This window comes from Helianthus annuus, chromosome 10, assembly GCF_002127325.2.
Source record: "Helianthus annuus cultivar XRQ/B chromosome 10, HanXRQr2.0-SUNRISE, whole genome shotgun sequence".
NCBI lineage: Eukaryota > Viridiplantae > Streptophyta > Magnoliopsida > Asterales > Asteraceae > Helianthus > Helianthus annuus.
In genome coordinates, this window is record NC_035442.2 from 67869682 (window position 1) to 67890885 (window position 21204).

Sequence of the window (21204 nt, forward strand, 5' to 3'; positions counted from 1 at the left end):
TGAAATCCGATTCACAAGAACATCAATACATAGTTCATATTGATCATCATATCAATAACCCTAATCAGTTTTAATCTAGCATGGAATCATATCATCATTCAATAAGAAAACAATAACAAATACTAACCGATTGGAATCAAACAAAGAGAAGGTGAGCCGAATGAAAAGCAAGATCTACGATCCGAAGGGTTGCTCGCTGTCGGGTTTGAGAGAGAATGAGAGACTAGGGTTTGCAACTTGTGTGTGTTTTCTTGATTGTGAATTGTGAGAAGTAAAACCCCAAAGGTGTGTATACGTGTGAACATGTATCCGGACTAGAGAGGTGGGCCGAGCCCACTTTGGTTGCCTAATGGTTTCGGTTACAACAATACGGCCCAATAGGCCTTGTGCGCTCGAGTGATGGTTGTGCGGTTCGAATTATGTTGTGCGTTTGGGCCATTATATACATACATACATACATTACATAACACAAGCACATAATCGTAACAATCATTAAATAATATAGCTCACATAAGCACGTAACGTTACACAAAGTGGGTTCGAAATACGAGTTGTCACAAAGCGAGACTAGAATAAAGCGTCTAGAGCCCCCAACAAATAGTTGTCTGTAGCAGTCAATCTAGGGGTCTTTAGAAGCAGAAACAATATTTATTTTATTTTATTTAAATCTGAGTTGTCGGAACAGAATTACTTGACTAGTTGTTATCTGTAATACTTTATTGTATTATTTGGGATACGGTATGGGACGTATCATTTAACTGAATAGTATTAATAGTTGTTGTGGAAACTTCTGGACAATCTGTTTCGCTCAGTGCCATGCCCCGATGATTCCGCCATCGGTTGGGGTGTGACAGTAACGCCCCCAGAGCCTGGCTCAGTGTAAGTACTGGTGGCCAGATCCTCCATCATCTCAAGACACTCAACAGCAGTCTTGTTCTTCTTCATGTTGCCTCATGCTGTGGAGTCAAGCAATCTCTTAGTCGCTTCAGAAACTCCGTTATATAATTTCTCCACGACTTTCCACTCCTCTCAAGGCCATGGTGTGGGCACTTATTTGAACATGTCCCATGTCTTTAGAAAGACTCCCCTGGCTGCTCAATGAATGTATATATGAGATTTCTAAGACGAGTTGTCTTAGTAGGGGGAAAGAATTTTTGAAGGAATTTGGACTGTAGATCAGTCCATGTGGTAATGGCTCCCTGTGGGAGGGAATCCAACCAAATAGCAGTCTGATCAGTGAGTGAGAATGGGAACAAACGAAGATGAATGGCCTACGCAGAATCTTGCAAAATCTTGGTAGTACAGATACGCCTCTATACACGGGGCCATGCCCGCCAGACACGGGACCATGGGGAGCCCTCTGCTGACACATGCATTTAATGAAGGAAGAGAAAAGGATGGCCACGAGGGCGTGCCCACCGGACACGGGGTCGTGGCCAGGCTTCTGTGCAAGCTATAAATAGGGGTGCTTGGCTCACTTCAAAGGCATCCCTTGGCAAACCACCACTCTCCCACTTCACCACCACTCCACCACCACTACAACACCCACATCCACCACCATCATCCATCATCCACCTTAGAGTATGTGTAATAGTCTCGGGATCCAAGATTGATAGTAAGAGTTCTTACCAATCAAAGGCCATGTTTGGTTAAGCCTCTTACATCACTTGGTGAAGACAAGTCTTTAGTGTATTACTTTTGATTTTTAATCTTTTCACACTTTTTATTTGGTTTTGTATTAATGACTTTAATAACTAGTTTCTTATGTTGAAGGTGAAACTTCTTTATCATTTTTCCGTGGTGTCTTGGCATTACTTTACTGTCTATATAAAGTAAAAGATTTACACCATTCATATCTCTACGGTCTATATAGAGATATGTTGGCTACCTGGTCGGGGGTTAAGGAAATGGTTTAGTAAGGTTCTTGCCTTGTTCAGTGTATAGATCCTGCAATGACCTGGGTCAAGCTTACTAGGACATCCTTCAATACCCACTGGTATTGGATGGCGGGGGTGCGAATAGCTTGATCCTCTCATATGTAAACTACTATTAATACATTAAACCGGCTACATGAGATTGTATCCCTGCTGACTCAAACCACTTAGTCGAAGGTAACGTCACCTTCAAAATAGGGGCCTACCACTTTTTGCATTGATAACTTAATTAATTATCTTTCAATATTCAGATCCTTTGGGATTGTATACTTGCTGACTCAAACCACTAGGTTGAGGGTAACGTCACCTTCAAAAGAGGGGCCTACTACTATAACTAAGATAATCTATTAAAAAGTGCAAAAGTGCGAAAATCATCAAAGGATACATTAAAGGCGAGTCGGATCCAAGTGATTTAATCTTGTATATCTGTTTTTATTTTATTTTTATTTCTGCATTTTTAGTTTTTATTTTCATGTTTTAAAACATTTTCTCAAAAGTTTTAGGTTGATTAGACGTTGAGGATTAACCGGTACTAAAAGCTCTTATGTCCTTGGATGACCTCGGTATCTTACCAACGCTATACTACGCTCACGATGGGTACACTTGCCTATGTGTGTGTTTAGTGTTAATAGAATATTGTGTTCTATAAATTTAAAACTTGATTAATGCGTAAAATGGGCTAAAAATATCAATAAAATCATATCACACCTAACACACACCAGGATATGCTGCCGAGGGGTCGGACATGTCACGTTTATTCCTTCTTTTTGTATTTATGTTGGTTTTGGCTGCTTATTTGCTCCTTTTGTTCTTTTAAGCTCGTTTGGTCCTGTAAATTCAAAAGGAAGAAAGAAACACGTTTTTTCCAACATTAGTACTAAAAAGGGGTTAGTTTTATGCCTCATTTGATCAGTTTTCTTCTGTTTTCATTTTGGCTATACAACAGGATTTTTGCAATGTATTTGATCCTTAGGCCATTTAGATGTTTTTGTTGTAGGTCATTTGGGGCATTTTCTTTTGCCAGACCACATTCCCAACCAGCCAACTGCCCCATATACGTTTCCATATGCCTCATTGCAAAAATCCCACAGTCGATCCTGTTACACTCTGTCCTCCAATCCATCTTTTGTCTGACAATAGGCGCCGTCTTCATGATCTTAGTCATTGGATGTTTTTGAATAAGCAAGTAGTTTGCAAAAGCATCTTGCTGTAGTTTCATATTTTTGCATATATTAGTATGGCGTTTTGTCAACATAGTTTCTACATACAAAGTTTTTAAGATATTTACCAACTTTTCCACCCATCCATCATATTTTTTCTTGATGTTGAGTGTATCCCCTCCAGCGTCGTTATCCAGTACATTAACTCTGCTGTGTTTTAGATTGAAGCAGACAACATAGAAATGTTTTTGCCATATCATTGGCACGAAGACCAGATCATATTCATGTTCTCAGAAATCACCATAGAAACTGCACATTTATTGATCAAATTAAAACGCCAAAAACATCATAAAACTAGCATAATGTAAATCGAAGTTAAGTCAGTCTTTTTTTGCCTCTAGATTTCGTTTGAACTTTAGACGCCATAATATTGTAGTTTCGCATTTTCTAGGGTTTTCACGTTTTTCGTTGGAAATGGGGAGGTTTCTCTAGGAAGTATATATGTTTCGGTCCCATTTTGATGGGTTTTGTAGATGCACATTTACCTTTTTGCCCTTAATGAAACGCGTCCACGTTCGAAAGTTGATGTTATTTACGAAAACGCTACCGTGCCAATCTAATCCATAGATTGTTTTTATCTAACGGATGAAGGGTGTTCTCACCGTTTTCACACTTATAAGTGTTTTCTCTAAATCCTGCATATATATATATATATATAGGGGAAGGATGTATAGAAAACCCACTTTAATTTAGAAAACCCGGGAAACTCAAAGCTCCCGATGTTTTTTTTCTTGAAAAAATTTACACATGTTATATACATGTTTTTAAGGGTTTTGGGCAAAAAAGATCAAAAAAGCGCCGAGTAGATATTTAAAAAAAAATAAACAAGTTTTGGTGTAACACATGTTACATTCATCTGACATATTTGTAACATGTGCTACACCAAAACTTGTTTATTTTTTTTTTAAATATCTACTCGGCGTTTTTTTGATTTTTTTTCCCAAAACCCTTAAAAACATGTATATAACATGTGCAATTTTTTTCAAGAAAAAAAAACATCGGGAGCTTTGAGTTTCCCGGGTTTTCTAAATTAAAGTGGGTTTTTAATAGATACTTACATTATATATATATATATATATGATTTTACAACGTTCGTTTTATAAAATTTTGAATATACTATTACGATTCAGTAAAAGTTCTAGATTTTTTCTGTTCTTTATCATCACGAACCGAACAAATCCCGACTAAGCAACATCAGTACCAGTACCAGTACCACATTCACTTTTATAGTTTTCTCTACGTGACAATTTTAAGTTCGTTGAATACAGAGTTGTATTTGCAATATATCACTTTTTTTGTATTGTAAGTTTTATCGAGTATGGTACCGTACCGATATCGTGACGAACCAAACCGATACCGGCAAAAAAAAATTTGGAACTGATATTTGTATTTGTTTTTATGGTTATTGATCGATGTAAAGCACGTGTCGATTGATATACCGCGTGTCGTTATTGTACTCGTACTATAATGAAACAAACCGATACATACCGAAAACCCGGCGTGAAGCGCGAACAAATACCACTAGTTATCTATAATATTAAAGAAAAGAAGATGAATAGTGTTGTACAACATCTAATGATTATTCACAAGTTCATCATTTTTTTTGTTCTTTATTCTATTTCGTCATTTATTGTAAACTTTTTCATTTGCAACCCATGTAGTTTAACTATTGTTTTTTTCTTTTACTTTAACCAAATTACTGTTCAATTCCTAAATAGTTTTTTAACAAACACGTTAATACCGTTTTAGACATATTTTTTTATTTTTCTTTGCTATAACGAGTGTGATAAAAGTTTTTTTTAGTTTAATATTTTTAACGAACACGGCGATACTCTTTTGAACTTAATTTTTAACTTTATTTTTTTTTGCTATAACGAGCACGTCAAAACCTACTAAGTTTCTATCGTTTTTTCTTTTCGTTTACCTTAATTTTACCTTTATTATTTATGAAAATTGGTATTTAATAAACCAACCTTTAACCAGTTGGTAAATAATAATCCAACCTACAGAATTGGTATATATAATAATCCTACCTATCAATATGTTGGTACTCAATGAACTTCCGTTAATTTTTTTTTTAATTGAAGTTAGTTTTTAAGTTTTATTTATTACACAAACAGTCCCTGTAGTTGTAATTTACTAGTTTTAACTATTTTATGAAACAAAAAAACCACTCGAAAATCCTCCTTTTCCTCGATTTGAGATTTATAAAATAGTTAAAACTAGTCAATTACAACTACAGGGACTGTTTGTATAATAAATAAAACTTAAAAACTAACTTCAGTTAAAAAAAATTAACGGAAGTTCATTGAGTACCAACATGTTGATAGGTAGGATTATTATATACCATTTCTATAGGCTGGATTATTATTTACCAACTGGTTAAAGGTTGGTTTATTCAATACCAATTTTCCTATTATTACTATATCATTTTACCTTTTATTATTATTTTGATTTGATGTTCTAGCGCGATGAGGCTAGGCAAACCCTGCATAAACCCTACTCTGAATTCTGAAACCACCCCCTCCCTCATACATCCGACGATGAAACCACAATCCGCCGGAGTTTCCATGGAAAACTCCACCGACGCCGCAACCTCCTTCACCGGCGACTCCGACATCTGCCAGCAACTCCTCCACCGTTACGGTAACTCCGCCGCACCTCAACACCGCCACCTCTGCGCCACTGCTGCCGCCACCCGATCCATCATCCAATCCGAGTCACTTCCTCTCTCTCCTCTCTCTTACTTCGCCGCCACCATTGACGCTCTCTCTCATACTACTAATGACGTCGACGCAGTGTCTGCGCTATCGTCGTTTTTGGCGATTGTGTTGCCTCTGGTTCCTGAGAAGTGTATTGCGACGTCTAAGGCGGTTGAGGCTGCAGAGATTGTGGTTCGGATGGTTGAGAGTCAGTGTGAGGGATTGCCGGTTTCGACTGTTAGGGCTTTGGTTAAGTGTTTGGGGGTTTTGATGGAGTTTTGTGGTTTGGATGATTGGGAGTCGGTTAAGTTAGGGTTTCAGATGCTTATGAAGTACTCTGTTGATAAGCGTCCAAAGGTATGCTGTGTTTCTGTCCTATCTAGCTTTGTTATGTTAATTTGTGATAACGCTGATGATAAATTGATAATTAGAGGGTGTTTGGGTTAGCTCATTTTGGAAGAACTTATAACTTATTGACTTATATAAGTTAATAAGTTGTTTTTATAGTGTTTGGGTTAGCTTATTTAAGTTGTTATTGTGTGTTGAGAAGTTAAAAATGATAAGTTAGTATTTGTAACTTATGACTTATATAAGTTAATAAGTTGTTTTTGAGAAGGAATCCCAAACACCCCCTTAATGGTTGCTGTAGTAGATTTCTTATCCCTTTTCTATAAATGAGAGAATGAACTTATCATTAGTCGAATAAGTATGCTCTAGTGGCACTCTACCACGCTGAAATTCGGTTGGTAGTAGTTTAGGTTGTTATGGACTACCGACAGTCACCATGGCAAACAAAAGAGGTATGCTCAATGCTAGAAAATATACTGGCACATGTTTTACATTGATTGAATACCAGAAAAACGAATATCGGTACAAGTTCCAATAAAGGAAATCGCTATAGCTTACAAAACTGGATAAATACTCTGCTATGAATACAACTTCGTTTTCAACAAATATTATGCTGGAATGTTGGGGGAAAAAATTAACCACACTTGCATATTCAATTTTTTTAAAGTAAACTAATGGAAGTTATTTGAGAAAAAAATCAAATTAAATGAAAATTAAACGGGTTAAATGTATCTTTTAAATTACAAGGTGTGGAATTGAAACTTTAAAAAAGAGAGAAATAAAGTGTTGTACAATTTTTTTATTGTTCATAGTCCATCAAGTTTATTTGAGAAAAAAACAAACTAAATGGGGTAACAGTATCTTTTAAATTACATGGTGTGGAATTGAAACTTAAAAAAAGAGAGAACTAGAGTGTTGTACAATTTTTTTACTGTTCATAGTCCATCAAGTTTAATATTTTATTAATTTATTAATAATAATTTATTAATAATAATTAATAATATTTAATAATAAGTATAGTAACAGTAATAGTTAATATGCTTAATGTATTATTATGTATGATGTTAGTTACTATGCATAATTTGCAAATAAATATGCGTGTACGTGGTGTTTGATGCACAGGAATCAGAAAAGTATTTCTGATTCGAAGTCTTGACTACTCATGCTCAATACCGAAAAAAAACGGATAGTAGGTTAATGGATATTCTTTTCAGATGTCATTGTGATTTGCTGCATTTCCCTACATGTTGCAGGTCAGAAAATGTGCTCAAGATTGTGTTGTAAAGCTCTTCAAGTCTTTTAAATCTCCTCTTGTCAAAAAAAGTGCAAGCAAGTTGGTGTTAACCTCATTAAAAACATACATATCGTTGGCAGTTAAAACAGTTGCGTCGGGATCTGTAGATGGATGTAAAGACGAGACCATATCGAAAGGTGAACATTTGGAGGTTCTTCATATGTTAAACCTGTTGAAATTCCTGGTCCCTTGTTTGCCGAGCAAAGTCATATCAAAAGCTGTTATGGAATTACAAACGGCTATAAGTCCCAGGTTCTCAGCATTAACGAGGCATGTTTTTGATGTTATCGACGAGATACTTAGATTCTTGGAAGCTGGATCTACAATTCCCGATACTGAAAAGATTGTCATGACACTTTCCACGTATATATCTAGGAAACAGAATCCAGTGGATACTATTTTTTCTGCAACAGCCTTACTTGATGCTTTTCTTACCAAATTTCAAATCGGCGATCCAACCAAATGGAACGATCATTATTCATTAATCGTTGGGTCTATAGCAGGTAGATATACATTCTTTCTTTCTTGTTTGATTAAACTATTGCTTGTTGGAAATATCAGATGTATTTGTGGATAAGATAGTTGTGGTTATTTGCAGTACTTTTATCAACTTTGTGTCTGTACTTTTAGGTCTTCTGACATCTGAGTCAACTGCTACAAAAGCTTCAAATATTTTGAAAGAAATGATTAACCATCATATCGATGTAGAGGTCCTTTTGAGTTCAGAGACGATGCTTGCAGATGAGAATAGTGTCGAGTCCAAGGAATCAAGAATGATGAAATCGCTATGTGATGCACTTCTTAAAGTTGTTAGTACACATAAAGGAATTCCGAATGAGCATACTTTGGCTGTCATCTCTGTTTTATTTCTCAAACTTGGTATGTCTAATCTTTACTCATTGTGCTCAAGCAAATTACAGTTGTGCTGTCGTGCTTATTGCAAATTTGTGAAAAACGTAATGATCATGGTCATTGTATTGTTTATACACTTACTGTGTCTTTTTGATATGACAGTGCTTCATAATTGCATCGGTTGTATGTATGTATTATTATTGTTGTTGTCATAAGCACTTTTGATCCATATCTCTGGCCTTTTTGCAATTTTAGGGAAGAGTTCTCATATCTACATGAGGTGTGTACTTCTGAAGCTTGCCACTTTCATGACAGCTGCATCTGGAGATACTTCTGATGTAAAACATGTAAGTTTTTATTTGAAGTATTTATCTTCATTTGTAGACACACACATATGTGTATAGGGTTGAGTTCAATGGGGAACACTAAAAAAGTGGGGAACCGACTCAAACGAACTCTGATTGGACTCTTTCCAACGGCATTGAAACCAGCTCGTCGAACCCTAACTAGAAACTCTTAATTTTAAACCCTAAAGCTAAACCCTAACCCGAAACCGCTAACCATAAGACAAAAACCTAAGCTAAACCGTAAAATCTAAATTATAAACCCTAAAAGTTAAACCCTAAAGGCTAAAACCTAAAGCTAAACCCTAAATCCTAATGATAAACCCTAAAACAAAACCCTTACATAAGCCTCTAAAAGCCAAACCTCACATCCTAAAAGCTAAATCCTAAATATGTATATTATAGGGCTTGGCGAGCCGGTTCCAATGCCGTTGGAATGAGTCCAATCGGAGTTTGTTTGAGTCGGTTCCCCACTTTTATAGTGTTCCCCACTGAACCTCCCACAATATATATATATATATATATATATATATAGAGAGAGAGAGAGAGAGAGAGATGGATTTTCAAGCTTTTATAAGTGTTCTGCAATAATGACTGAGATGGAGCAAATAGTTCTTTGTGATGTTACAGGCTTCGAGATTTAATATATTTACAGGCCCGTGTGTATTGTATGGATGTCATTTTATTAACATAATGTTATGTTTGGATATACGATATTACAGCTTCAGGAGTGTATGGGATCTGCTGTAATTGCTATGGGGCCAGAGAAACTACTTGATGTATTACCTATCTCTCTTGATGCCAATGATCAAACCTGCTCAAATATTTGGTTGATACCTGTTTTGAAGGAGTATGTTGCTGGTTCATCATTGGGATTCTTTATAGAGAATATAGTGCCTCTAGCTGAATCATTTCAAGAGGAATCTCAAAAAGGTACCTTCTCAAACATAGAATAGTTTTGGATTGTTGATTCACATATGCTTTGAAAATAAGAGTAAAACCTCAAGATTTGTTTTTTCGCATCTAGATCCAAAAGGTTTGAAATCTTGCCATTTTGATTCGGCTCGTTAACTCCATTCATTTTTCTCTGCTAAGTCAGGGGGATTTCCGTCTTTTTTGCTAACTTAAAGGGCAATTCGATCTTTTTCACTTCATGTGAAAAAAATGTATACTCCTAAAAAGACCATCATCATCATATTCAGTAAATCCCACCAATATGTAGACAACCTTACCTCTACCCCGTAGGAATAGAGAGGTTGCTTCCAGTGAGACCCCCCCGGCTCAATAGTAGTTTTTCATCAAACCTTGGACATAAGGCACATAATACTCAGCAATCGGGACAGACCGATTAGTGCATGTACCCTTTTGTCTTTCAGCTATCAACGTCACCACATGATGCATGATCAACCGTCCTCAACTTTTAACGTTATTTTCACGAAATTAGTAAAATAACGTTAAAATTAGTGCACTCCTAAAAAGATCGAATTGCTCTTTTAAGTTAACAAAAAAAGACGGAAATACCACTGACTTACTGGAGAATAATGGATGGAATTAACTAGTCGGATGAAAATGGCAAGATTTCAAACCTTTTGGATCTAGATGCGGAAAAACAAACCTTTGGACGAAAGTCGCAAAAGGGGTCAAATCTCAGGGACGAAAATGGCATTTTACTTAAAAAAAACTCTTTCCAGCTAAATCAATAAGCCCTAAAAGATTATATTCCAATTTCTAAGTGTTAGTTCCTTATTTCTTGTTATAAGTTCATGAACTATATGAAGGATAATTCAGGGACTATAACTTCAACTTCATTTTGGATTAATTTTTTTTTCTTTTTGCCAGTTAAAAAGTCAGTAAATGGAGAAGAACTGCAGGCTTACGCGAGTGGATGTTGGGGATTATTGCCAGCCTTTTGTCGCTATCCAAACGACACACACAAGAAATTTCAATCTTTAACAAGACTGCTTATTCCATGCATCAGAAAGGATGCCTTTATGCTCGAGGATATTGCCATTGCGATGCAGGTAACGTCTCAACTTGATTATGTTGTAACCTTTTCTTTCATCTTGACACGTTTTGTTCACATATGAATGCTTGTTTTGTATATAGCTTCTTGTGAAGCAAAACAGGAGTTTCCTTGGTGCTGAGCAGGGCGCTGACGAGGCTTCCAAATTCCCAAAACCGAATTACTCAAAAAAAGCTGCTACTAAAAACATCAAGGCATTGTCTTCATGTTCAGAGGAGTTGCTCAAGGCTTTCACTAAAGTTTTCTTCAAAGCGTCGAAGAAGAAACGTGTTTTTGTGAAGGTTATAATTGTTTTCTCTTTTCTTTAAGTTCATCACTACACTGTCTTTTTGTTTATTTTTTTTCTTTAATATGGTGAGTGGAGACAGTTTGATAAATGCCCACTTCGGACCTTAGAGTTTATGTACTTACCCTTATGTGGCGTACTAAAATAACTTGTTTGGAAGTCTCAATGAACTGTAAAACTTGCTGCTAAATGTTGTCAATTATTTTTTATTCATCGCTTTGTCACTTCATATTTGCATTTTAAATTCCAGGATGCCATTAAATGCTTGACACTAATCACCGAGTCTGTGATGATTAAAAAGATCTTCATTTCATCACTTAAAAGATTACAGCAGAATGTTTCTGCAGACAAAGTAAATGCAAAAAGGTATGTATTATCTTGCATTACTTTTGCTTCTCTTTCAGCATTGCTTAAATCTAATTGTCTAAGAAGTTTTTTAGCCGATTAGCCGCCCACTATGGTTTAAACATTTTTTAAGGGTGATAACTGATGAGTGATACTTGATGACGTGTCCAGGTGTCTGATCCTTGAGCTAGCATCATCAGTTGTTGGAGCAGCTAGCTTGGATTTAATCGATCTTATATACAACTTTATCAAACAGAGTTTGCAGGTGTGCTAATGACTTAGTGTTCTGCAACTTCTAATGTGTTCTTTCATATAATCAAATATTTCAGGAGTAAAATACCATTTTCGTCCTTGAGGATTGGCCAGTTTTGCGACTTTCGTCCAAAGGTTAGTTTTTTCGCATCTGGTTCCAAAAGGTTTGAAATCTTGCCGTTTTCATCTGGCTCGTTAACTCTGTCCATTTTTCTTCATTAAGTCAGGGGCATTTCCATCTTTTTTGTTAACTTAAAGGGCAATTAGGTCTTTTTCACTTTATGTACAAGCATTTAGCATAATGTACAAGTATTCAAAAGACTGAGTTGCTCTTTAAGTTAACAAAAAGGACTAAAATGCTCCGACTTAACGGAGAAAAATGGACAGAGTTAACGAGCTGGATGAAAACGGCAAGATTTCAAACTTTTTGGATCCGGATGCGAAAACACAAACCTTTGGACGAAAGTCGCAAATCTGGCCAATCCCGAAAATGACATTTTACTCATATTTCCGTAAAAGTTTTATATTTTTGTTTTGGTGTAGGAAGAGGACGAAAACATCCAGAGGGAAGCATATGCCACTCTTCACCAAATTTTGGAGGTAAGCAAAAGCAAGCAGCCAACAGTTTTTTTTCTTTATTTAGTTAAGGAGATCTATCTCATTTTTGTTTTTGTTTTAATTGTTAGCAATCTTCTGAGTTCTGTTCTTCAAAGTTCGAGGAACTTACGGATTTACTTCTTGGTTTGAAGTCCCCTGATAATGTTACTTCACTTAGATGGCGGCTTTCGTGCTTCAAGAACTTGATAATTCACTCAGTTGAGGTTGCATTTTGCTGCTTATTAATTTTTTTTTTCTATTTCCTCACTCAGTTGACGTTTTATATACCATGTGACATTTTCTCTAATAGTTTGCTTTACTAATAATATTCTGTAGATAACGTTGGACGGAGAAAACACATATGGTTTTCGTATGCTAAATGAAGTTATTGTGACATTAAAAGATGTAAGTTCTCCCTTCAAATAATCGCTGTGAATACGTCTTCTATAACAATTGTTTTACAGATATAAGCTATAGTGGTTTTATTGTAAAAAAAGTATTAGAACATAGGAAAGGAACAATATGTAAAATGACGTAAGTCAATACATGTATACATTTGAGTGTTTTTAATTATTTTGTTTCGTTAATTTTACGTATCTTAGGGCAAGGACGAAAGTAGGAAAGTGGCATATGATATCCTTCTGGGGATAAGCTCTACCTTGCAAAAAACATCATCTACACTTGAGAAAGGCCCTTATTATGAATTCGTCAGCATGGTAATAACTCAATTAAACTTCTCAAAACATCTGATTATTCTCTTCTATCATCTATGTGGTATGATAGTTACACAAATTAGTTTAGTCTCATCTTTACTTACCGTTGATTTTTACTGTTGGTGATATGCACTTCCATAGATAATGGGCTATCTCTCTGGATCTTCTCCGCACATAAAGAGTGGTGCAGTCTCTGCATTATCTTTAGTGGTCTATAACGACTCAAAGATATGCACTTTGATGCCTGATCTTGTCCCGTCCATCCTTGAGTTACTGCATAGTAAAGCCATTGAAGTTATCAAAGTGAGTTTTTTTTTTTTCTCTATAGTCACCTTAAACCTTTGCCATGCTTCTAAACTAAAGGCGGAATTGCGACCCGTTTACTAGTGGACGGGTCAATTCAGGTTATGTTAACAGATCAAACAAGAAAGTAAAAAGGTAAGGAACTTTATTTGTTTTATTATTTTTTTTGCCAGGCTGTTCTAGGGTTTATAAAGGTGTTAGTTTTGAGTCTTCAAGTGAGTGACTTGCAGAACTTCCTGTCCGACATTCTCAGTGGACTTCTGCCGTGGTCATCTGTTTCTCGGCATCATTTTAAATCAAAAGTATGTTATTTTCATTTAGATTTCATCGCGAAAAGTAACTTTTATTTGTTTATAAAGTATGAATTGGATATTTTCAACTTTTAAGACATATATATTAGTCTGTAACTCTGTTCTTATTATTGTTTTCGACTTTTCACAATTATAGGTAACGGTCATCCTGGAGATTATGATGCGGAAGTGTGGTTCTGCATCAGTGAAATCGCTAGTACCTGCGAAATACCTGGACTTTGTTAAGGATGTTTTGGAGGTATATAATCACCCAAACGAAAAGAATCAGGTTTTGGGTCCTAATGTTTAACTTGCTTAGTAAATATGTCGTGTTCGGGGTGACCTGTTCAACAAGTTTTTTAAGTAAATGTGGGTCATGTTTGGGTGGACGTATTTAACTTTTTTAACTAAACATGGCGACCCGTTAACCCATTTAAAACTAGAATAAAAAAATACATATGTTTTGGGGAATTTGGATTTTAATAATCCCACCTCGTGGTGGTTGGCCAATATTGATCCCACTTTCAAATATTGTCACTTGCAGTCCCACCTTTTAAATATTTTTCCTCACTGGACCTCTGTTAAAAAATACTTAACTCTGTTAATTTTTTTCCCCGAATTTCAAAGATGTTTTAGGGCTTTTCATCTGAACGATGATACGAGTCTATTGATGTAAAACTTACCTTGAAATGATGCTCCAAACGACAAAAACGGTGCTTCAATTCGGATGTTTAAACTTCCAAATACAAAAATCAAGCCGTTTGGGGCACCGTTTCGCGGAAGTTGTCCTCGTTCCGATCAAAAGCCCTACAACATCAGTTTGAAATTCGGAAAAAAACTCAACGGAGGTCCAGAGAGAAAAATATTTAAAAGGTGGGATGGCCGGTGACAATAATTGAAAGTGGGATCAATATTGACGAACCACCTCTAGGCTCTAGGTGGGATTATTAAAATCCAATTTTCCTATGTTTTATAATAATTTCAATCCGCCACCCCATTAACCCCTTACTATAAGTTTGCTAACTCATTGATGACCCGTTTCATTCATTTGCAACTTGAATACAACCTGTTTAATCCGTTTAGATGAATGAGTCGTGTTCAGATTACATGATTTGAAGTGTGTTTAGGTTATGTCGATGTATTTGACACGAATGTTTGATTATCTGACTTTACACAACCGAAGCATAATTAAATACCGTATGTGTTGATTGTGGTATATATTGTATCTGCAGTAACATGATATGTTATGAGAGCGCATTGTATAATCTCACTTGCAATATCATCTCATTAGATTTTTTTAATTTACAGAACCGTCAAGGCAAAACAAATTCCCAGGAAACTGCTACAACTGGAACAGACGCAGGACTTTCTGAAACAACCCCCAACCGGTCCAACTTTATAAGCCACACATTTCTACGCTCGATTATTTTATCATGGTGCTAATACGAATTACGTTTAATTTTCTTTTCAGTAAGCCAAAGCTTAAACCCAAGGCTGCGGGTAGTTTCACCAAGAAAGAGCATTCAACAGAAACCAGAAAGAGAGAGAGGGATGATAAAAACCGTCCAGATAAGCCTCGTAAATTTTCTTCACGAGGGAATAATACGACCAAAGACGTAAAACGTTCTGGTTTTGTGAAATCAAGTGAGCGCCCATCGCAAGGCGGGTTTAAAAGAAAAAGTTCAAGTTTTAAAAATGATAATTCAGGTGGGAAGAGACAGAAATAGTGGACCAAAGGAAGCAAGAAAAATGCATCTGGCTGATTATGCAATCTAATTTTTCAACCTCAGTTGCATTTTGCGCTGTTTGGGATGATGAAGACTATACACTAACGGTTCATATCGCCCATGCCTCATATCTTACCATGTTTACATACATATGGATTAAGAGCGTGTAGCCGATATATTTTTTTTTGATTTGTGCCGTTTATTTGGGAATGGTGTATGTAGCATAGCTCGGAAAGAAAATGGAATTAAATTTAATATGTGTAGCATCATTAATCATTCAAGTTCAGTGGCCATGTTCTTTATCTTTTGCCCATATTTTTTACTGGCTGTAACTCGTTTACTATTCAATGTGAGGATGTTTCACTATTCAATGTTTGAGTGTTTTTTATTGTTTTATACACAAGTCTTAAAGCTATGTGTACAAGCCTCTATTGCATATAAACATTTATGTTTTCTTCCCTTCGACTATTTCTAAAACTAAAAATCTTTCCGTATTTAATAAACCCTTTGCTTTATAAATTTATCGAACTAATATTATTAGTGGTATTACTTCATAAATTCAAATCCGATTGACTTGTGAGTTAACACGTCGCAATGCGCATGCGTTGTTCAATGTTTTTACTTCTAATTTTTGTTCGATTTAACGGTACCGTCGCAGCGCACTTTATTTTTTTACATAAGATTTCAAGTATTGTTAACGTCTTTGTTATAATGCGTGAGAATTCTTTTTCTTTTTACGTTTTAGTATAAATTTTGTGGTTTAATGTTTTTACATCTATTTTTTGATTCGGTATATCAGCCTCGTCGTAACGCACGGGTCCCAACTACTAACTTTTTTCAATCGGCAACCCATCATTGTGTTATTTAAAACAATCTCACAAAAGTGCCGTTACATTTTTTTCATATTAAAGTCTATCGAATTGGTCATTTTGAACATAATTGTGATTTTTTTCTAAAATATTTTTTCTAAATTTTATATATATTTTATATATATTGTTTACGAACTACCATCAATAGTAATTTTAATTTTAAAATAATATGTAGCTTTTTAATATTTTATTATATCAATATACTAGAATTACCACCCGCCGCAATGCGGCGGGGATTCATTAGTTATATATCATGTTAGATGAAAGGCAAATGTTTCTCACATAATCACGAGCTTGTGTGTTTAACCGAGAAAAAAGTAACTAAGTCGATCTCTGACTCGCACGTTACGACAGACCTATCAAACGGGGAAAAATAGACGCGCTGCAACGGACATGTCAAACAGGAAAAAAATAGATTGAAAAAACGTTGAACCCCATACGCATGTTGCGGCGTGTTAAGTCAGAAATTTAGAACGATACGTTAAACGGAGAACTTATGAAAGATGAAAAGTATTTAAGAGACTAAAGTTGAAAGTGAAAAAAGTGTTGAGATTAAATTGCAAAAGATGAAAAGCTTTGGGTTGAAAGTAAAAAAAATTAAAGGGGTAAAATTGTGAAAAGATGAAAACTTTTGAATTATAAGTGAAAAATCAAATTAATCAAGGGGGTTAAAATACCAAAGATTGAAACTTTAGACTTAAATTGCCAAAGACTGAAACTTTAGAGTTAAAAAAGAAATCAATTAAACAAAAGAGATAAATAGATTTAGTTAAATTGATGTTTAATATTAGTATTTTTATTATTATTATTATTTAATTAATAAAAAAGATAAATAAAAAAATAAGGGTGAGAAATTACCAGAGAATGACATGTGTCCAAAAAGGATTTTTGTTTATTAGTATAGAAAGATTAGTTTTAATAATTACTTTTAACTTTGAGTAAACTGCCATTTTGGTCCCCGTGGTTTGGTCACTTTTGCCACTTTAGTCCAAAACTCAAGCCTTTTGCATCTGGGTCCCTGTGGTTTCAGTTTTATTGCCATTTTGGTCCAAAAATAAAATCAGGTCATATTTATTTTATAAAATCCTGCTATTTTGTCATTTTCCGCAGGGGCAACATGGTCATTTCTTTTTTATAAATAAATACAAGATTTTATAAGACAAATATGACGTGATTTGCCCCTGAGGAAAAGGATAAAATTGCATGATTTTATAAGATAAATATGACCTGATTTTATTTTTGGACTAAAATGGCAATAAAACTAAAACCACAGGGACCCAGATGCAAAAGGTTTGAGTTTTGGACTAAAGTGGCAAAAATGATCAAACCTCAGGGACCAAAATGGCAGTTTACTCTTTAACTTTTAACATATTTTTAGTTTTTCTTTTTACTATTATATTTACTTTTAGCTTTAAACGTATTTTCATTTTTTCCTTTTCTAAAACCATATTTCCTTTATCGTTTATTTTTGTTTTAATAATTCTTTTCTCTCTTTTTTTTTAATCCATCTTTGCTTTCTCAATTAATTTGATATTTCTTTAATAACTTATGTTCGTTATTTTTTTAAGCTTAAGTACGTAGTTTTGTTTAATTTTTACCCTCGATCAGTATAAGTTTTATTAAAAACGAATTTATATTCCAAATAAAGTATTTATTTGGTATCAATATATAGTACGATGATATCATCTGAACCGATTCTAACGGTTAGGCTTTCTAAATAGTATGCTACATTTTCAAATAACATTTGTTTTTACATTATTATTTGCTCGTTTCGCGATAATACACGACGTAAAAAGAACCTAGTACAAATTAAATCTCTTATATTTCTAGTCACTTACATAGTACTTTAACTTTTGCTTTTTTCTCAATAATCTCCCACACATTATAAAAATACAAAAAAAAATAAAAGATAAAATAAAAGGATAGAATAAATTAAATTAAAAAGTAACGTATAAACTTGTTTGGGATTGCTTATGAAACTCCTTATGACTTTTCAAAAAGTTAATAAGTCACAATGAAATGATCTTTTGAAGAAACACTAGATAAATGATCGGAATCAATTTATCTAGGGGGTTTGGATCTGCATAAAGGGGGTTGTTCTCTCTCGTTTGATTCGATACAACTGACCTTCTTCTCCGGTAAACTCTGAAAAACAAAGCACCGTTAGCCTCGTCAAGGGGAGAAGAGGGGTTCTCTCCTTGACCCGACTCCGGCGTGAGAATAAGTATGGGTTTATGAAGAAGAAGAAGAAGTATTGACGAAGTATGTGTAACTTGAATTTCATACCTGAATCATTCTCATATTTATAGCCGAGAATTTTGGGCGGGAAAACTCGTTGGTGAAATGCTGACGGAAGATGCTAACTCCGTAAGCGGTTACGTTTCCTTCCGTTAAGCTTCTCGATCCGACGTGAGTGCACACGGATCGCTGTTTAGATCTATGGCTGGGGGGTTTGCCACGTGGAAAGTGATCGAGTGGAGGTTTCTCTCCAATTTCATGCCATCATCGTGATTTCAGGGATGTCTGAGGTGATGACACGTGTCCAGACGGTTATAACCGTTTAGTGGTGCACGATTGGGTCCTTCTAGAAGGTTATTGCCATAATCATGTGTGTCTCTTTATCGTGTGGCACCAGTTGGGTAAATAATATCCAAGTCTGGACATTATTAGGCGGAAGTGTTTAACTTAGGATTTTCATCCTTTTTTATGGAGGAAAGCGCAAGGATTTATGATTTCCTTTTGGCGCACAAGTGTTGTATGCTATCTGTCTCTTAAGCCCTCTTTGTAGGACCAGTGCGCGGCCACGCAAGGTCAAAAGGGGCTGAAAGACCAGGTTGCGGTATGGTCCCAAGTACTTATTACAAGGTTTTTGGGACCTTACCCCTTCAAGTCCCCCCAGTCTAGTGTTGCTTTTATGCCAGTAAGTGGAGCACTGGAATTATGAGAGGGAAATGCTTTTTGGCGCGAAAGCAGGGAATCTTCTATGAGAAGATTTACTTTGCTTATTATAAAGGTTTTGGAAATCTTTGACTTTAGATGTCGCTGGTACAGTAAGGCCTGAGTGACAGGCTGTCACTGTCAGTTGTCCCTTACTGTCCGTGCTTTGCACGCGCGCGTGAACTCGCGTTTGTGTTGATTCTCACTTGCTCCTGTCGCTTTGGTAACTGTGATATCCGGAAAGGGTGCTATGGCAGTTACCGATGCTATTTATTGCGGTGAGTATATAAGTTTGTTTGAGTTGCCCCTTTCTGTTAATCATTGCTTTGTTGAAACCTTTTCCCTTTCTTTTCTTCATTATCTGGTAAGAAAAAAATTGTCATTTCTTCTTCTTATGTCAACCGGAGAACACCAAGAAGACTTATCCGAAGAAATGTCTGCTGAACTTCCACCGTTAAAGTGGCCTAAAGCGACTTTCGATGGTTCGGTTCGAAACTTTAGATTCCCGGAGAACTGGGGTGCCCTGTACCCTGAGGAGGGTCAGACGGCAGCAGATGCTCCGGTTGGGTATATCACTCTCTTTTGGGATTTTTTATGTGAAGGCAAGTTTCGCTTGCCTGTAACAAAATTTTTTCTTGAAATCCTTGAGTATTATAAGTTTCATATCTCCCAACTGCACCCTATTGGCATGGTTAGGGTTCGACATTTCGAGTTTGTGTGTCGGACGATGCATATTGAGCCAACAGTCCTTCGATTTAGGGTTTTTCACCAAATGCACTGTACCCAAGGGTTTTACTCGTTTGTCCAAAGAGTGTCTGCAAAGAAGATTCTGCAGCATCCTCCAAAATCTTTCCATGATTGGAAACAAAAGTTTTTCTTTATCAAGGCAGGGTTGATTCCGAGGAGGATGGTTCTAAGGGGAAAAGAAGACGTCCCTATTGAAACGATTCAGACCCCTGTTGACGAGAATTGGTATCAAGATCTGAAGGACGTTAACAATATTGCCTTACCGGAGAAAGCCCTTGTTGGTGCTAGTATGAGTTTGAATTGGAAGATGGACCGGGAAGACAAACCGGTGTATACGAAGGATGGAAAAGGTAAAATTGGGATTTTGCCCCTTCTTCCTCTTTCTTTCTTTTTTTTTTTTTGAACTTGCTCTTCCTCTCCTACAATTGTTTCGTTGTATGTTGTTGCATATAAGAGGGAAGGCGGAAAGATGGGTACCATTCAGAAGAAGCCTGATGAGGAGCTTTAGTACCATCGGATTGTGAGGAATTTTGTACTTCCTCAAGATGCAGAACTGTCTACACAACCTGTTGGTGGTGCTGGTAAGCTTGCGCATATTATTTGTTGTCTGCTTTCTGTTGCGCGTCTGAGTAATTTGTACTTTGCGCTTTCGTAGGTGAGTTGTCAAATTTGGGCATATGCCCAGAGAAGAAGAAACGCGCGACAACCAGTAATGTTGCGCCTAAAAAGAGAGATGCTGAAAAATCTCAATCCTCCAAAGTTAAAAATGTTGGGGGAGAGAAGAAAGGTATGCGCCGTTCCTCTGACTCCTGGTGTGATTATGTGGTGGTTTCTGACTCTTTGGAGGGTCTTGCGCCTGCAGTTACTGTTAGGAAGCCGAAACCTGAACCGAGAGATACTGTTGATATCCCTCCATCCAACCCAGATGATCCTATTGACTTGGAGTCCAGTCCTGAACGCTTGGTGCGAAAGAAGGCGGTAAAAGGAAACAGACTGATGCTGAGGCTGAAGGTCAGTCTGTGAGGAAGGTTCAGAGGAAGAAGATTACTAGAAAGGGCAATCTGGATGCCTTTATCTGAGAGTCTGCTCCCAGTAAGTGTTATTCTTGCTTTCTTCTTTTAACGCGCGTTGAGTATTTATATACTTTGTTTTTCAGGTATCCATGTTTCTCCTATTCTCACAGAGCTGCCGCCTGTGGTTAATGAAGAACTCCCACCCTCTCCTCCGCGTGCTTCCATTGCTGATCAGTTAAAGACTACTGAGGTTCCTGAGGGCGGTGTGAAGAAGACTGTTGACGCTGACAAGCCTGTTGATGTTGTTGTGGAGGTCGAGAAGGTTGTTGAGCCTGAAGTTGTGGATGGTAATGGTGATCCACAAGCCTCTGAATTTGCTGCGCATGAGTTGGGAAAAGAAAGAACTGC

General features: G+C 36.3%; 1 protein-coding gene across 1 annotated transcript; it reads left to right on the plus strand.

Moving 5' to 3' along the window:
* Positions 1–5591: 5591 nt before the first annotated feature.
* On the plus strand, positions 5592–15555 carry LOC110885259 (RRP12-like protein). The gene is made up of 18 exons (XM_022132946.2): positions 5592–6213; positions 7458–8001; positions 8129–8377; positions 8606–8697; positions 9417–9627; positions 10534–10715; positions 10801–10998; positions 11254–11369; positions 11520–11613; positions 12144–12200; positions 12287–12421; positions 12534–12602; positions 12800–12913; positions 13052–13213; positions 13387–13515; positions 13661–13762; positions 14812–14891; positions 14975–15555. The coding sequence occupies exons 1-18, from the start codon at positions 5626–5628 to the stop codon at positions 15228–15230; spliced, it is 3378 nt and encodes a 1125-aa protein (XP_021988638.1). The 5' UTR covers positions 5592–5625; the 3' UTR covers positions 15231–15555.
* The last annotated feature ends 5649 nt before the right edge of the window (positions 15556–21204 follow it).

What these genes read in the sequence shown, in the direction of transcription:
- LOC110885259 (XM_022132946.2), top strand. Translation starts at nt 5,626, where the DNA reads ATGAGGCTAGGCAAACCCTGCATAAACCCTACTCTGAATTCTGAAACC. An exon ending in TGTTTTATTTCTCAAACTTG is followed by an intron (nt 8,378 to 8,605) that starts GTATGTCTAATC and finishes TTGCAATTTTAG; the next exon opens with GGAAGAGTTCTCATATCTAC. An exon ending in TTATCAAACAGAGTTTGCAG is followed by an intron (nt 11,614 to 12,143) that starts GTGTGCTAATGA and finishes GTTTTGGTGTAG; the next exon opens with GAAGAGGACGAAAACATCCA.